This window comes from Camelus dromedarius, chromosome 24 (assembly GCF_036321535.1).
Source record: "Camelus dromedarius isolate mCamDro1 chromosome 24, mCamDro1.pat, whole genome shotgun sequence".
NCBI classification, from domain to species: domain Eukaryota; kingdom Metazoa; phylum Chordata; class Mammalia; order Artiodactyla; family Camelidae; genus Camelus; species Camelus dromedarius.
In genome coordinates, this window is record NC_087459.1 from 31,530,900 (window position 1) to 31,548,688 (window position 17,789).

The 17,789-nt window shown below is 58.6% G+C and overlaps 1 protein-coding gene across 3 annotated transcripts in view; it reads right to left on the minus strand.

Moving 5' to 3' along the window:
- Window positions 1-17,789, minus strand: part of SDK1 (sidekick cell adhesion molecule 1) — a 451,634-nt gene that overhangs the window by 59,602 nt on the left and 374,243 nt on the right. For all 3 annotated transcript variants that reach the window (XM_064478731.1, XM_064478730.1, XM_064478729.1), the window contains 3 exons: window positions 8,325-8,519; window positions 5,803-6,004; window positions 1,393-1,496 (listed from right to left, as the gene is read on the minus strand). In XM_064478731.1, coding sequence (XP_064334801.1) covers window positions 1,393-1,496; window positions 5,803-6,004; window positions 8,325-8,519 — 501 coding nt within the window. The remainder of the gene's footprint in view (window positions 1-1,392; window positions 1,497-5,802; window positions 6,005-8,324; window positions 8,520-17,789) is intronic.

Here is a 17,789-nt window from a genome sequence, read left to right on the forward strand (position 1 = left end):
TCCTGCCGCGCTGGACCGCTGGCCGGGCCAGCTCTGTCGAGGTCCCAGTGAGAAGGCCCAGGCCCAGTGCCCCAGAGCCTGGGGAGCTGACAAGCCAGCCTCTGGCCCCTCTGTCTTCCCTGGGGACGCTCTTCTCCCACCGGCCAGCCAGTGACCAGCAGAGAAGGGACTCAATCCTAGGAGGGTGACCACATCATGTCCCCGACCTTACCCTCCCTGACAGACCCCACAAGACAACAAGGGTGTCTGGGTCTCTCCACGGGGAGCCGCTCATGCCAGCAGAGGTGCCCAGAGAGCCCCTGCAGGTCCCAGTCTCCTCCGGGGCCACCCCCTGCCCCCCAGAGGATGAGGAACATCATTTTGGGGGTATTCAGAGCGACTTCTGAACAGGACAAATGATCAAGCCAGGCCACCGTGCTCTTGGATTTCAACACTGATGTGACTGTCAGGAAAGGAGGCGGACTTTCGGTGGCTGGAGGGACATCTGCCTTGGTCTGGGTCTCGGTGGTGGCTCTGCTCTGCAGCAAATAAGGGTCCCCAGAACCCCTTAGCTGGTCCTTCAGGTCACCCGAGGCCTCAGATTGGAGTAGTTACCCCCCCAGGTTATAGAAAGAGCAGAGCCGAAGAAGGAAGGTCCGGGGGGAGCCGGCGGAGATGTGCTGGTTTGGAAACACTTCCACTGCAGCGGTAGCTGGGGAAAGTGCCTGGGGGTGTTCTGGGGTTATTGTAAAGCACTGGCAGGCCAGCTGAGAGTGCGGGCTTGGAGCTGGGGACCAGGGCCGCAGCATCTGCCCCGCAGTTGCAGGCATGTCCATTCCGAGCACCTGCCTGTCCCGTCTGCTGGATGCACTGGGGGACGCTGTCTCCCAGGTCCCTCCGGGCCTGGCCAGGTCCTCACACAAACTCACAGTGGGTCCGCAGGCCCAGTTCCTCTAAGCAGGACAGAGCGGGTGACAAGCCACCTGCTGCTCTTAGCGGGTCTCACCTCCACACTTCACTGGGCTTCTGTCACATGGCAAATGAGGATGGCTCGTGGATGAGAAAAATGGGGAAAACCTCTTAGAACCCAACTACCCCAGGACATTTCTTTTTAATGACCTTATTAATCGTTCACCTTCTGGGATGCTAATGGATTGTAGGGGTTTGGAAGCCAATCCAAGAAATCTCCTGGAAGTCCTGGTGTGCGGCCGTGGCCGTGCAGGAGTGCCTTGAGATGTGTGTCACCACCTGACCTCCACGGCCCACGGCCACCCCCAACCCTGCTCCCTTGAGTGACCCTTTCCCGGCTCAAGACGGGAGTGGGGCCTGGCTCTCAGAGCCAATGTTGGGGGTACAAAGGCAGCAGCGGGAAGGGGGCTGCACCCATCTGCCGGCCGGTGCCCCGCTGCTCACCGTCTTGCAGTGTGGTCACAGCCTCTGTCTCCACACTGAAGTCACTGTCCCCAATGTCATTGGTGGCCTTCAGGCGCAGCTTGTAGGAGGTGAAGGGCCTCAGCCTGAAACAGGGAAGAGAGGAGTGACTGAGGAGAGTCCCCTGCCTGGCCTGGGGGCCCGGGTGAGAGCTGCCCGCCCCGAGCCCCGGCGGCAGCGAGGGGCAGGACATCCTGGGCTGGGGGCTGAATCACTCCCGGCCCCGCAGTGAGCCGGGCCCCAGCTTCCTGGCCAGTCTAGGGAGACAGGAGCCCCTGGGGGGGAGGGGAGCGCAGAACTTCCAGGCCGGGGGAAGGAGATTCTGCTGCGGGCTCCCGGGAAAGGAACCGGCACCTCCTGTAATTGAAGACACGCGTGCGCAGCAAGTCACTGCTCTCCGAGGAGCTAGGAGGACTTCTCAGGAGGAGCTAATCACACCAGCCCTCGTGGGGATCCAGGGCACGGTGAGCGCCAACCTCGCTCACCTCTCCGTTCACCCCCAAGCACTTCTTTGTGGAGGAGGGTGCGGGCTGGGGGCCTGGCTCCAAGGTCCACCCCTGCCCCTGCTCACTGAGCCGGATGTGGTGCCAAGCACCTGGCAAGCACGACCCCATTTCACCCACACGATAGCCTTGTGGGGTCGAGTCATTATTATTCCCATTTCACGGATGGGGAGACAGAGGCCCGGCCTCTGCCGAAGGACTGGTCAGTGGCTGGGTGGGGACTGGAACAGGGGTACTGCCTTGCTGCAACCTTTGCCTGCCACATTAAATAAGACCAAGCAATGTCGGTCATCTGTGTGAAAAAATGTCCCCCCTCAGCCCACTGATGAGATTTTAGGGACACTAACAGCACCCCCCGATCCTGGCACTTCTTGTGCCACGACTTCAGCCAGCCTGCCTGCCTGCCTTCCATCCACCCATCCACCCATCTGTCCATCCATCCATCCACCTGTCCGTCCATCCATCCACCCGTCCATCCATCCATCCATCTATCCACCTGTCCATCCATCCAGACACCCTGTATTTATTGGGTCTCGTGTGCCACGCTGATGACTAAGACTTCAGACAAACTCTTCCGTGTGGACGACGCCCAGATCTTCACCAGTGGCACCGTCCCTCACGCACCCTTGTTCAGCCCTGAGCTGGCCAGCTGCTTGGGGCTGCCCGTATGTTTCACTGCGAGTGGAGCAGACAAGGAAACTGCATGCTGTCTCTTCCCTCCTGTAGTGGCTGTGTCTCAGGCACCGGCTCAGCCATCCTCTCCATTTCCCAGACCAGAAGAGCCGAGGTCACACCAGACGCTCCCTCCCCCGGCCCTCAGGTCCTGCCGGTCTAAGCAAAGCCCTCACCGCCACACGCATTTAGCAGGCAAATCTGTGCTCTGCTGCCTCGGATGCGTCCCCTGATGTCACGGCCGCACCTGTCACCTCCACAGCCACTGTGCTGTGAGGTGGGGGTGTGGGCAGGACATGGCTTGTGGTTCAACGTTCCTCCCACAGGGTTATAAATGGAAGGAGCTCCACAGAGCCCTTCGTCCATTTGGTTACAATAATCAAATATACGAGCCCTGAACATTGTAGAAGCCACCCACTGCTGCTTCTATGTATTGACGTATCTTTAAGACACTGAAAATATTTATTGAGAACTCATTATCTGCATCACAAAGAATATGGAACCCATGCATAATATCTATGGCCGAATTTACCCTATCTTTAGTGTGGCTTTATTTTTAAAGACACAGAAGAAAGTTTAAAAGAAATAATCCAGTGGAGGCAAGCACATGTTGACTCCAACAGAATCCCTGCTGTTTCACCTGGTGACTCCCTTTGGGCCCCTGTTTTGGGGCCCTTAGCACCTGCCACAGAGGGACTTTCAGAGGAACAGCAGGGCCCACAATTGCTGGGCACCAACCATCACCTGAGCTCACGCCAGCGCCGCTCTATCCAAAGTCACGCCCAGAATACACACGTGGCTCTGTGCTCTGAGCCCCTGCCTTCTAAAACTGAACGGCATCTCTCTGGCATGCACCCACCAGCCAGAAGCTGACGATGCCGAGATACGCCCCTCAAGCCCGACCCCTCCCTCCGCGCTGGGTCCACACGCACCACTAGATTTAGATGGTTAAACTTTCCTTTTTTAAACTTTTGTTTCAACGTCTATGTTTTTTGGCCACTGGCAGATTTCATGCAACTGGCAAAAGCAAAATGTCAAAAGAATGTTTAAAAAAAAAAAAAAGGAAACCGTAGCTGTCAGGATTGTTAAGCAGGGAGGGAGGCTGTGTGCTGGCAGCGTATAAAATACTGCTTTCCCGGAATTCTGCCCGTGACGCGTCCTCTGTAGATGGGCAGGAAGCGTGTGCCCTGGTCCTGGAAATTAAGTCTCTCCTATCAAATCAGACTGTCTGTCCTGAGTCATGGACCCTCCTTTCCATCGTGAGGTCCCGAGCGCAGTCGGTCTGCGTGACTTCAGGAGGCCCCAGCACAGGAATGGCAGCTGGATTGTATTTATTTTTTTCTTTCTTTCAGCCGGTTACACAAAGAGGTAAAAAAGAAGTTATTTCTATCCACGGGCACATGCGAATTAAGCTGAGCGCCAGCGCACCAGACTGTGGTTTGCTAAGCGAGCAGGGCCCACCCGGCCAAGCTCCCTGGACCCTTGGGGGGCGCCAGGACAATCGCGGGCCCCGGGGGGTGGCGTCGGCAGGGTGGCGGCTGTGTCCCGTGGGTTCTATGGCTGTCATTCAAAGGGGTGCTGGCGGGGTCCTGGGCGGGGGCGGGGTCTGACTCTTGGATTGCCTTATTACTCGGCTGCCAGTTCGCGGCTGTCAGTACCTGAGGAAAATCTTCGACGCAGACCTGAAAGGAACAGGATCACGTACCTGCCCCGTCTTCCAGGAAAGAGAAACCCAGGCTTCCAGGGGGCTCCTCCAGGCCCCACGGCCACCAAGAGGCGGCCACACTGCCGAGAGCCTGGTGTGTGGAGGGTAACGCGTTTTTCCACCACATCACAGTTGTGCTAGTTTGTGTCCAAGGAGCTCTGAGCTACAGGCCCAGGGAAGGCGAGAACCACAAGGCTCTGAGGGACCCTCTCCTCCTGTGGAGAAGTGGGGGTGCAGCGGGAGTGTGGCCACGTCGTTGCCTCAGCTCCCTCAGCTGCAAGACGGGGGACGATGAAGGCTGGTCTGTGTCTCCCCACGGCCGCTGTGCGGGGCCACATGGGGACACGGCCCTGGGGACGACGGGCGCTGTGCAGCGTGGAGACGGCGAGGACGGTGGCGGTGACAGCAGTGACGGTAATGATGGCTGGGCAGGCTGCAGGCAAGTTACTGACTTCTCACCCTGCTTCTCAGCCGCAGGATGGGAGGACGACGTCCCTCCCTCCAGACTGTCGAGGGGACTCGTGAGCTGAAGGATGTGAAATGACTCTGCACGGCGCCGGCAGGTGCCTGCTCTGAGCGGTGAGAGGCACCCTGGCCCACCTAGGAAACCAAGGGCTCAGCCTCCGACGAGTTCCTGGAGAGGGTTCTAGAACCCACAGGACTCACTGCTGGCAGCTCCCCCCCATCCCTGGAGCGTGAGCCTAACGGAGGGTGGCGAAAACAGGGTTGGGGGAGTACAGTGAGGACGCCAGGGCGGCCCCCCTCACAGGCTGGGGCTGCCGTTGGGCAGCCGTGAGGACGCAGGGCCTGGGGTCGCTGCGTAGGGCCGCCCGTCTACACTGTTCCACCTGCAGGCTTCTGACAGGCGACCTAACCCCTCTCAGCCCTGGTCTCCTCCACCGGAAAGCGGCTGGGCGGTGAGAAGAGGCCTGGAGGACACGGCGTGGGGGGTCCAGCCTGGCGGCCCCTCCGTCCCACCCAGTGGCGCCCTAAGCAGCTGGTTCAGGGGACACTCTCCTACCCCCATCAGCCATCCTGAGCGCTGACAGCTCCGCGGGGCAGCTGTCTGCCTTGCTGAGTAGGAGCCCCGCTCAAAGAAAGGCCGTCTTTCCGGCCGGTGACATGGTGACACAGTGACACAGTGACATCGGTGGGCTGGGCCGCTCCTCCCCCACGCCTCTCCCCCCTCCATCTGCCCCTTGGGGATGAAGGTGCCACAGCCCACACTTCCAGGCTTACAGTCCCCACTGCCGGTTCACCCCTGTGGCCTGGCGTGGGCAAACCACCCGTTCAGGGAGGGGATGCTCGGAAGGGCAGGTGGGGAAGAGGCCTGCGGGGACTGGGAAGTGGCTGCACAAGGCAGGAGTCCTGGGTCCCGGCACCGGGGGGCAGCGACTAGAAGAAGAGACGTGGGGTCTCAGCTTCTCTTTGCACCACAGATTCCTTACTCGGTGAGGGGGAGGAGGAGCCGGCTGGAGGAGGGCGGGAGGGTCCTCCTGGCCCTCTGCCTACCTTTCGACGACACAGGCCGTGGCTTCGTGGCTGATGGACGAGGAATAGGTCTGCCACTCTCCCCGGGGCAGCTCGCGCAGCTGCACAGTGAAGTACCGGATGGGGGAGGCCCCGTCGCTGCCTGGGACCCACTGCAGCCGCAGGCTGCGGGCCGTCACTTCCGCCTGGGGCACCAGGAGCTCCCTGGGGGGTGCCGGCCGCTCTGCAACCGAAAGAGGACAGCTCAGGGACACGTGTGAGGCCGCCTGTCCCCAGAAGGCCCCCGGTGAGGCTAAGCGGGGCGCACTGCGGCCGCCCACGAAGGCTGGCGGCGTGGATTAGCTGATCTGGAGGCGATTCCTGGCTTCAGGGGATGGGAGGGTCTCCGACAGCTGACTCTGGCCGGGGCCCAGCTTGGATCTGATTGGAGACCCTGCTTGTTCCATCCTCAGAGCAGAAACAGACAAACACACAGACAGGGGGTGAATTGACACACGCTCCCCAACGGCACGTGGTCACTCCCAGGCATCTCTGAGTGACCCCTGGGCTCCCCGAGCACCTCCAAGTTCCTCTGGACTCAACTCAATCCTTCTTTCTGATTTTGGGGTCAGTGCATCTTTAATGCTGGTTCCCTCTCCCTGGAAGTCAACGTGGGCTGAGACCTTACAGGCGTGTGGGACGGGGCTGCCTGGGGGCCTGCAGGGCGGGGGACTGGGCTGCAGGGAGCAGCATAGGACCTGGCTTCTGAGTGTGGGTAACTGGCCCATCACCCCATCTCCTCACCCCATTGATTTCACTAGAGGAAGCCCACAGAGGGAGAGTCGTTGTTTAATTGTTTATCATGAAGAGTATTGATTCTGATCAGGACGCATGGGGTGTAATAGAGCAGCAGCTGACTGCTGCTTCGAGGGGCCCTAGGATCTGCCTTAATCAGCATCCTTTCCTGCAGCACGCACTCTGGCCCCAGGGTCTCCTCTTTCCCTGAGGAGCAGCCCCAGTCCTGCCTCCCTTCAAAGGCCCCTCTCCCGGACCTACTGGCCAAGCTATCCTGGGCTCTCTCCTCCTGAGCCGTCTGGACTGAGGACCTGCAGGCCCTGGTGGTGCCAGTGGTCCTGGGCACGGGACGGGGTGCAGGGCAGGGGACGAGGGTGCTTCCTCAAGGGAGTTCATGTCAATACTGGATTTAACTTAAGTCACATCAAATCTTTAGCAAGTCTGTCTCTTTCTCCTCCTTCAGAAGGGCCTGCAACAACTCTGAGAAAGAAAGCAAGAAGCAAAGCCTGCAGCTCTGGGTGACCTGAGCGGGACACTCAGAGCCCTGGCTGCTCCCTCAACACCAAAAGTGCTGGCCTGGCCGTGTCCTCAGGGGAGGAGGAGCCAGCGGGGAGCTCTGGCATCACTGGTGACCTCCAGGCTTCCTCTGTCCCTCCAACTCATAATAGAGAAGATGAAAGTTGTGAGAGGGGGAGGAGGAGGAGGGAGATGGGCAGGGGGAGAAGGGAGGGGGAAGAGGGAGGGGGAGGGGGAGGGGAGGAGGAGGAGGGAGATGGGCAGGGGGAGAAGGGAGGGGGAAGAGGGAGGGGGAGGGGAGGAAGAGGGAGATGGGTAGGGGGAGAAGGGAGGGGGAAGAGGGAGGAGGAGGAGGGGGAGGGGAGGAGGAGGGAGATGGGCAGGGGGAGAAGGGAGGGGGAAGAGGGAGGAGGAGGGGGAGGGGAGGAGGAGGAGGGGGAGGGGAAGAGGAGGAGGAGGGAGAGGAGGAGGAGGAGGGAGATGGGCAGGGGGAGAAGGGAGGGGGAAGAGGGAGGAGGAGGGAGATGGGCAGGGGGAGAAGGGAGGGGGAAGAGGGAGGAGGAGGGGGAGGGGAGGAGGAGGAGGGAGGGGAGGAGGGAGGGAGAGGACCACACAGTTGGAGCCCCAGCCGCTTGTGTAAGAGACCCAGGGCTGTGCCCCTGGAGGAAGGAGCCGGCTGAGAGCAGCCAGCAGCAGACGGCTCGGAAGGTCGGCCGGGCAGCCTATGGAGGTGGAGGCCCCACAGCTGTGAGTCCTGGGCAGGGAGCAGCATCCTCTTCTGCAGAATCGGGGCTCACCTCCTGTCTCTCCCGAGGCTTTGGGAGGATTAACTAGATAAGGTACCCCACTCAGCTCGGCTGGCGCTTGGGGCAGAGGCGGTGCCCTGAGAAACAGCGCCCCCTGGAGCTGGAGGGTAGAAACCACGGCTGCTGAGACGTGCCCGAGGCGGGCCACGGCTCGGGCGTCACAGGCCAGGCGCCCGCTGTCAGGGAGCTTGCCCTCAAACGGGGTGACGGCGCAGCCCTGGGCCAGTTACAAGGCCTCTCTGAGCTGCATGTCTTTCTTCCAACCTAGAAGCGCAGGCCCGTGTGTCCAGCTCCAGACACGGCTCAGCGGGCATTCAACAACCACTCAGTGCCCGAGCCGCCCACCACAAGGCCACGGGGCCTGACCCAGGACCCCGCGGGCTGCCAGCCCAGCCCAGCCCCTCCTCCTCCACTGGGGGACAGGCACGCAGGGCCCCAGGGTCTCACCTCTCTTCTCAGTGGTGATGACAGTGGCCTCCAGGGGCTCCCCCCAGCCCTGTCTGGTCTTGGCCGACAGCCTGAAGAGGTAGGCAGACTCGGGGGCCAGCTCGGTGGCCGTGAACTGCCTCACGGTGGCGCCGACCTCCACGGTGGTGAAGGTGTTGGGGCTGCTGCTGGCCAGGCGGTAGGCGATCTGGTACCCTGAGGGGGCATGAGGGTACTGGTCAGCTGTACTTTTGCCCACAGGGGAGCCTCACAGTCCCACCACCCACGAACCCCCCACAGAGCCCTGTGTTTCCATTTCCTTCTCCGGGTCCAGCGCCAGAGGCAGACCAGGGCCACAGGGAGGGAAGCTGCAGCTGGCGAGGAAGGGAGGGCCTCCGAGTGCTAGTGCCCCGACACCCGGTCCCGCTCCGCCCTCTGTGGAGCTGGCCATGGAGACAGCCATCTTCACTGCGGCCTCCGGTGCCCAGTGGGCCCAGGGAGCCGCGGATGCTCCCGACGGGGCAGCGCAGAGGCCGTGGCCCCCTCTGCCTTCTGGCCCCCCACCCCCAAGGGTGTCCTTGCCTGGAGTGCCCCCTGCTAGGAGGTTCTCCCCAGTGGAGTGGCCGGTGCGGGCTGCAGTCAGCCTCCCTCCCCATCATCCTGCTTGTCTGCACACCGGGCTCCCTCCTGCAGGCCCCGCCGTGCGCTCTGAGCGGGGGCTCCACCTGGAACAGCCCTCCCGCCGTCGGAGAAGCAGGAGGGAGCTTGCACCTCAGTTCAGGAGCCCAGCTCTGACCAGCTCTGAGTCCCTCGATTTTCAAGGGTTCACAGTTGATCAGACGTCACTGAGGACGAGGCCTCTCCCTCCAGGACCCCAGGGCGCCCGTCTCCGTCTGACGAGGTAGGTGGACTTGCAGACCCTGCCGGCCTTCTGGGCTCGCAGACAGCTGTGGTCCAGCTGCCAAGTCCCGCCCTGACCAAAACCAGAAGTGGCGGGGCAGGGGCACCCACCGTTAGTGACCGCAGACTGCCCAGCTAAACGAGGACTCGCAGGGGCCCCAGGCCGGCCCTCCGCCAGCTCTGACCCACAGGGTCTCCAGGGGAGGGATGGCCCCTGCGGAGATGGGCCTCAGGGACTGGACGGCTGGCATCGCCTTGGCCTCCTCTGCTCCCAGTGGGACACCTCTGCCTTCTCACTCCTCCTGCGCACACGTCCTCCGGCCCCATCGGTGGCCGAACTCCCTGGCATCAGCCGGCTCCTGCACTGTCATCTGTCCACCCGTGTTAGGAGCCTCATCCCACCCCGCCACACGGGAGGCCAGGAGGACAATGCCGAGGGGTCAGACACTGCAGAGTGTACCCCAGCATTAAGCCCCCACCTCTGCTGGTCACTATTTCGACCACACAAACTGAGGGATGGCACGCTCTGACCTGTATACAGTGACTGTGACCCACGGGCGTTTGTGAGACCGTGAAAGGGCCCTTGAGTGCCTGTCACAGTCGCTGCTCTGCCTCTGATGGTCACTCTCCCTGCCACGGCGACCAACCACCCTGGGTTGTCCTCCTAGACACCTGTCCCTTCCCATCCACTGACCAGTGTCTGGCCACTCTTCTCCCAGACCTTCCCTTGCCCTTGCCTGATCCTGGGGGGCTGTCTGGAGTTCAGGCATGGCAGGACCCCAATCCCAAGCTTCTGAGGCTCCTGGACACCTCACATCCTGAAGATGAGGGCATTGTGGTCAGTGCGGCCACCATGGCAGAGCCCCTCCTGCTGAACTCCTAACAGTCCTTGTCCCCCGAGCCTCCAATGGGCCCACAGGGAGCGTGTCTCCTCGCTCTGCCACGGAGCAGTGGGGCTCAGGGCGGTCAACAGCGTGAGGTCACACAGAAAGCAGCCAGCAAAGTGCAGGCTGAGCCGCGTGTCTGCCTGGCTCCAAAGCCTTCACTTCCCACTGAGTGGCACTGCGCCCACCCCAGTCTCCCAGCAAAGGGACAGGCCCCCCGGGCTGGATGCCGGCACGCTGGGCCACACGTCCTGGGCGTGGGCCACATGTGGACGTGTTTCCGGGGGACGAGGCCTGCTGCAGCTGCGGTCGGGCTCCGCGGGGGATGCTCGGCTCCCTGCAGCCGGCGGGGTCCTGCTGCTCCTTTCTGTTTCACTCGCTGGCGTCTTCACACGTGCAGGTTTCTGTCTGTCTTTTCGGCACATGCAGGTTTCCGTCTGTCTTCGGTTCTCTGCACTCACTCCTAATAGTTACAGTGCTTGCGATTGACTCATTTCTCAGCAGCGCCTCCGGCTCCTCGCCAGCAACAGCGGAGAACGCACCATACCTTCCCTTCTTCTTACCGCCACCTTGTCTGCCGCGCCACCGAGACAAGTTACATCGCTGCTGTCATCGCTCCCCCGGCTGTGCCTTTACACTTTAAATACGTTTCTGTCCCTGCGACCCGAGGCGCCGGCCCTGAACTCCCCTCTGAAGCTCGCCCGCTGCTGTGGGAGCGCTGTGAATCTGCGTCCTCACGTCCCCTCTGACCTCCTCGGGACACTCACCTCCAGCTTTTAGGTGTCGTGTTGTTAGTTTTACACCGTCAGGGTTTGCAGTGACGCTATGGGCGAAGCACGGTACCCATTTCGGCAGATTTCAAGTGGCAAACAGGAGAGATGAGATGTGGTGGGAGGCGGCCTCTGTCCCGGGGCTGCGCTGTCTGCATGGGGTTGTGGTTTGTACACAGAGGCTGAAGCCAGCCTCACATGGGGCTGGGGAGCCAGGGTCCTTGGTCGTGGCCCCTATTTCCACCTGACTGCTGAAGGAAAGGCAGTCTGTGCCCTGAACAGAAGCCCTGACTCGCGTCATTATCACTTGCACATTTCCGAACTAAAGGAAGAAACTAAGGAAAAAATGTTTTCAAAGACAAACCAAATTTTACAGTCAAGCACAAGACCACAGGCAGACACGGGCTACCAGGAAGACACGACCAAACACAGCACTTTACAGACCTCAAGAGGGAGGCGCAGCCCAGTGTGAGTTCGGCACTCGAATGCCATCCTGAGACACCAACCCTCCCAAAGCAGCAGAGGTTAGCTTTGCGTTAGAAGCAGACGAACGTATGGGCGTTGGGGGCCTGGGCCCCTCTGTGTACACACGGAGTTTCTGGGTAGGACCAAGCTGACCAAGTTTCTTTCTCAGCGTGTGAGAAGGCAGGAGAAGCAGAAACTACCCCATCAGCATGCCCTCCAAGTGCCGTGGACGCTGCGGCCTGGCCGCTGCCACGCAGTGAGCTGGGGAGTCCCGGCCCCACCCCAGCCCCCCACAGCACCGCACTGCGTTCCCTCGCGGGCTCCTCGCAGCTCGGGGAGTCGCGTGGGCGACTCAGACTCCTCGTTAACCCCAGTCACCTCTCACCCGGCAGGGCTGAATTACGAGGGCTCACACACGTTTAGGAGAAGGACATGCGCGCAGGTGTGTGTTCACTGTCGCTCACTCTCCGCCACATTTTCATCTCTTCTGTGGCTGGAGCTCAACACCCTGTGATGAAACTGAGATTTTGTTCAAAGGCACATCTTTGTGAACTGGGATTTGGGGATTAAATGGAACCCAGTCTCTCCTTAAACATCCGCTCTCCTCCCCTGGCTGGCTCTTGTCTGCTTTCTGAACAACCATTCCACCTGTTCCCCCAGGGCCCCCAGGCGACCCTGCCCTGCCCACACCTCCACCCGGGCAGCCTTCCCTCACACGAGCCCTCCTTCTCTTAGAGGCCCGCCTCGCTCCCCGGGCCCGGGGTGGTGCGTCGCCGTATGCTTCTAGGTGGTGTCCTGTGTGTGTGTGCGCGTTTGCACACGCACATGTGTGTACATGCGTGCGTGTGCGCCTGCGTGTCCTCTCGCTCTCAGAGGACATCACCAGCATCAGAGCCCCAGTTCCTCCCACGAGGCCTCGCTCCTGCTCTCACACGATAGGATGCTGATGATTTCAGGAAAAGGGAAACAAACTCGAAAACAATCTGGCTACTCAGCAGGTATTTTCAAGGTGACTGTGGAAGACTGAGAGAAACCAGACAGCATTTAGACGCGGCGAGCGGCCCGCCGTGGGACAGAGGCTCGACTTGAGCCCCAACCGCCGTGGCAACAGTCTGTCTAGAGGGGATGTGTCGTTTCAGAAAGTGGCCAAAGAAGTCTGGGGGGCTGGAAGAGCCCTGGGGCGCCTGCCCAAGGCAGGGCCGGGGCGGCGGGGAGCAAGCCCGCTGCCCGCAGCGGGACCTGAAGCCACAGCCGCCAGGCCAGGGCGCTTGGCCGGCTGCAAAGGTAAAGTGTGCGCCGGGCAGCAAGCGACACAAAGACAAGGTGCTCCGGATGTCCCGGTCCCTGCGGCCAGGAGGGGCAGGCGGGTGGAGGAGGCCGGGGGCTTTGCCTCACACGAGGTACTTTCCCTTCCAGAGACACTTCTGCCTGAGCCCTGAAGACTCCAGGGCTCCTCGACCCAGGACACAGAGAAGAAGGAAGGGGGCAGGGCAGGGGGAAGCAGTGACCCCTCTGGGAACCCGGGCCCCCCCTTGGAGCCGGAGGAGGGGCTGCAGTGCTGTTCCCCCCACTCCCAGCAGTCACGGGCTGGGGGCTGCTCCCTGAGTGTCTGGCCCGATCTCAGAGAATGGAGGCGCAGTGTGGGGCCCGACCCCCTAGAAGCTGTGGGGTGGGCAGTAGGGTGGCAAGACTGGGGCGCACCACCCACAGTGGCTCAAAACTGCACATTTGCAAACACAGATTCTCTTCAATTGAGCTCTGAATTCCCTTTCTGATAAACTGGAGGAGGCAGGCCGACTTCTAACTGCGTGGAGGGGAGGTTCCAGTGTGTCTGGTGGGGCAGACCCTCACAGGTTGGAGGACCACATGCATCACTTTAGCTTAAAAGCATTGAAAGGATCGCAGAGTAGCTGGCAGGTGAGGGAGAAACGGCCGCACTCAGGTGGCTCTGGCGCATCCCCCGAAGGAAGGGTCTAAATGCTGAGAGCTCTCCCTGGTAAAATATTTACGCAAATAAACAAGAGTTTTTCCCTCTAGGCGCCTCCCGCACTTCATGCTGTTAATCTCTTTTGGAGATGCAGGAACGTGTTTTGATACAGGTCACAAAAGCACCCGCTACAGGGGTGTTTACACACACAGAAGGCCGTGCCGCCAGAGACGGAGCGTTGACTCAAGGCCCCTGGATGCAAAGTGAGTCTCGCAAAAAGATGTTTTCCTTTCTCCCCCATGAACACCAATCTGAATCTTTAGAAACTATTTCCCCATCTTTCCTACAGCATCTATAATTCAGTGCGCTGGCTGTGGTAACACCCAGGTGGCAGGTAACCCAGACAACGCATGCTGCAATTACAACTAAATGTCAGGACCACAGAGGAGGCTCAGACGCGATGTTTGCCACGTCGGAGGCTGGCAGGGCGCTGTTTTATTTGGACTGCTCCAAGTATCAGAGTACCACACTTTCCTTACATGGGTTTTTGTGACTTTCAGTGACCCCACCCCCACCCCTCCCGGGGATGACGGAGCTAAACCCAAACTTCTCAGCACTTGGGGAGTGTCCTGTAACCTAACCCCAAACTGTCTTTCGGGGATGAACCCTCTGCTCTATCACTAGGGTGACGGAGCACAAGTCCATGCAACACACCGTCGGCGAGTACAAAGTAAACGTTAACGTGAATACAACGCAACACGATACAGACGGAATTTCTCTAGTCCGAGAGAAAGGGCGAAGCACCGAGCCACCACAAGGTTCCAGGAGAGGTTTGCGCGTGGCAGGCTTTGCTCTGAGTTCTCTCTCACAAGGGGCTTCACCCTATTCCCTCTCCAGGGCTGGGGAAAAACCGAGGCCCAAGAATCCAGTCTCACAACATTCTTAATGATCGCGTTGGTTAATATTTACTGAGCTAGAGGTCCTGACCCCAGGGCCGGGTCTCCAACACAGACCAGACCTCAGGGCCAGGCTGCTCAGCCCCTTGGTCTTTAGGATAACACCCGTGTGTAAAGAGAGTCCCGAAAAGAAAACGGTCAAAGGACACTTGATGGGCTGAACTGTGTCCTCCCAAAACTCATATATTAAAGTTCTAACCGTGAGGACCTCAGAATGTGCTCGTGTGTGGAGATGGGGTCGTCACAGAGGTGATTACAGTCAAAGGAGGTGATGTGGGTGGGCCCTAATCCGAGGACTGGTGTCCTTATAAGAAAAGGAGGTCAGGACAGAGAAGCACACCAGGAGAAGACGGCTGTCTGCACACCAAGGAGGGAGGCGCAGAGGAACCAACCCTGCCGACACCTCGACCCTGGGCCTCCAGCCCCCAGAACTGACAGAAAGCACATTTCTGTTGTTGAAGCCGCCCGCTTAATGGTACTCCTGGCAGCCCCAGCAAACTAATTTAGGGCGTAAACTGGAAATTCCCGAAGGGAAAAAAATACTTGTGGCCCAGAAATTTTGAAAAAAAAAATCCCCCAACATATAAATATTTCATTTTACCTATTAACCTGGCTGAGTTAGTGTCCAGTGTTGGTGAGGCTGGGGTGACGTGGGCTGATTCACAGTGTTTCTGGAGAGAAAATTTAAATGTGTGTGAAGACCCTTAAAAATGTTCTAACACCGTCTCCTAGTTACTCCCCACCCAGGGTTATACCCTAAAGAAACCAGCAGAAGTGCTGTGAAGATTCACCTCTAAGTATGTCAGTCACACAGTCAGTTATGGTGGTAAAACTTGGGAGATGATCTACATTCCTCCATTTTCAGTTATAGTTTATCTGAGTTGAAACGTTAACAATATTTGAATATGTTCTTACAGTGGAAGTTCACACAATACAGGCATATTTAGAAGGCTTCTGGGACTGGTAATGTGGTCAACCAGGTGTCCTGACAACCCTCCTGTCAAGGCATTTAAAAACAATAAACATGATATCAAGAAATGGAAACCTTCTAAGTGCATGGTTGAACTGTCAAGAGAGGAGGAATGACAGGGGTGGAAGAGGAAATGGGAACAGCATTTCAGAGATGTTAAGATGCCCAGGGATAGAGGACAGGGACGGCCAAGGCCATCTGCCACCGAGCAGACCCAGCATAAAACCACACGCCACCACCGTCGAAGTCTGAGTCTATGGAATGTTGGCAAAGAGGCATCAAGCGACAGGAATCCTTCTGCCTGCTGGCGGGTGTGCAAACTGGTGTCACCACTCAGGAAAACAGTCTGCGTCATTGTGGAGAGTTGAGAATGTGCAGACTCTGACCTGACGAAGCTGTGCCCGGTGTCCACACCAGAGAGGCCTCACACAGGTGCACCAGGCTGTGCTGCCACAGACCTACTAGAAGCTCCCCAGGTACCCAGCATCAGAGAACGGACGGCTGCTCTGCCAAGCGCAGAAGCTCATGGTCAGAGAGCCGTGAGATGCAGCTGATGCCTCCCTGAGACAAGCAAGAGGCACAAGGTTGAAAGGAAAAATCAAGCCATGGAAAAATCCATAACAGGAACTCACATAAAGTTCCCAAGACACAACGCTAGTACTGGGTTGTCTGGGCTTAAATACAACTGCAGTGAAATCATAAAGGAAAATAAAAGAATGACAAACATGAAATTCAGGCCAGGGTCTACCTTTTGCTGGGGCTTCGGTGGTACTGGTAGGGTTCCACATCTTAAAGTAGGCGGCGGGGACAGCCGTGTTATTTCATTCCTCACTGTAACAAATACACTAGAATGACGAGATTCCTTTGTACATATGGAACATATTATAGCAAAAATATTAGAAAATTGACTGGAAGGAAAAATGTTGACATTATTTTTAGATGGTGGAACTGCAGATGATTTTCATTTTCTTGTTATTTTGTGAATTTTGCCTTTGAAAAACATATAACAAGGAGGCAAGATGGTGGAGTAGAAGGATGCTCGTAGCTCACCTTCTCCCACAAATACACCAAAACTCACATCTACGGACCTACTCAGCCAACCAGAGCACCTGCAGAACTCCGAAAGAACATTGCCCTCTTCAAAAGGCAAAGACGCCAAAAATCTGGTAGAAGAAAAGGAAAAAAGAAAGAAGAAAAAGCAAAACAGTGCGGGGATCCCACGGGGAGGGAGGGGCAAAGGAGGAACAGCGCTCGTTTGCTGGGTCTCCCCCATCCAATAGAGAGGCCAACAGGATGGAAGGGGAGCCTCTGAGGCTCTGATCTGCCCCGAGCACCCCTTGACTGACAGATCTGAGTTAAACGGGCATAGAGGGTCCCCACGACACCCAGCCCGAGACACGAGCCGGCAGCTGGGGCTAGGACAGGCCACCTGAGCCGGGTGGAGGACAGCGGCGGCTGCACTGAGGCAGCCCCAGAGGACTGCAGGGGGCTGTGCGCCGTCGCTGGGAGGGGATATGGAGCAGAACAACCTCGGTCCCCCATAAATTGTGAAAAAAGCAAAGCAACAAGGCTGGTGTGCCCTGGGGGGAGGGCGCCGTAGCCTTTGTCTCCTCAGACCTGTGCCACCATCGCTGGTCCTCCTCGGAGAAGAGAGGCGGGGCACAGCCACAGCCGCCATCTTCTGTGTGCAGCGCCTGGGCGGGGGTGGCCGAGACCTGAATCCGCACCCAGGGCCTCCGAGACTCCTAGGCAGGACTGAGACTTGTTTATAGCCCAAGGCAGATAGGATCTTTCTGCCCTGGCATCTTAGAGAACTTGTGCCACCGAGACAAACAAGGAGGTGAGATTTGGCACAGAGCAGGGGGGAGGCCGTTCCATGGTCTTCCCCAAGCCCACCTTCAGAGCGCCGACCTGAGGCGGATCGGGCAGCTGCACAAAGCAGCGGAATAACCAGTGCTGGGAGAGGGCGGGCAGCCAACCACCTTCCTGGCAGGAATGCAGCACCTGACCACGGTGCTGGGAGGGGGGTGTGATCTGCCCATCTGACTCGCCCCAGCGCAGCATCTGACTGCGGCATTGGGAGGGGGAGTGACCCGCCCACCCACCAGATAAGAGCTCAGCTCCTGACCCAGTGTTGGGAGGGGGCGCAATCTGCTAGCCGATAGCCACTGGGAGCAGCACAGACGTGGGTGCCAACAGAGGGCCTCTGGAAACAGCAAGCTGAGTTCGCGAAACAGGGCGAAGACACAAAGACTTCTCGATAAAATCATTAAGAGCACAGCATCTCCAGGAGAACTAGATAACTGATACTCCTTAAGCCACAGTGCCAGAGAGATATGAGCAATATGAAGAAGCAGAGGAACCACTCCCAATTAATAGATCAAGAGAAATCCCCTGAAAGCATGATCAAGGACATAGACATGGATGGCCTACTAGATCAAGATTTCAAAAAAGGAGTGATCAAAGTACTGAAGGAACGAAAAGAAACAGTGTTTAGAGATATAAAATATGTCAAAAATGAAATAGAAGCTATAAAGAAGAACCAAGTAGAATTAGAAACTCATTTGCTGAGGTGAGAGCTGACCTAAAGGCTGTGCAAAGCTGGCTAGATAAT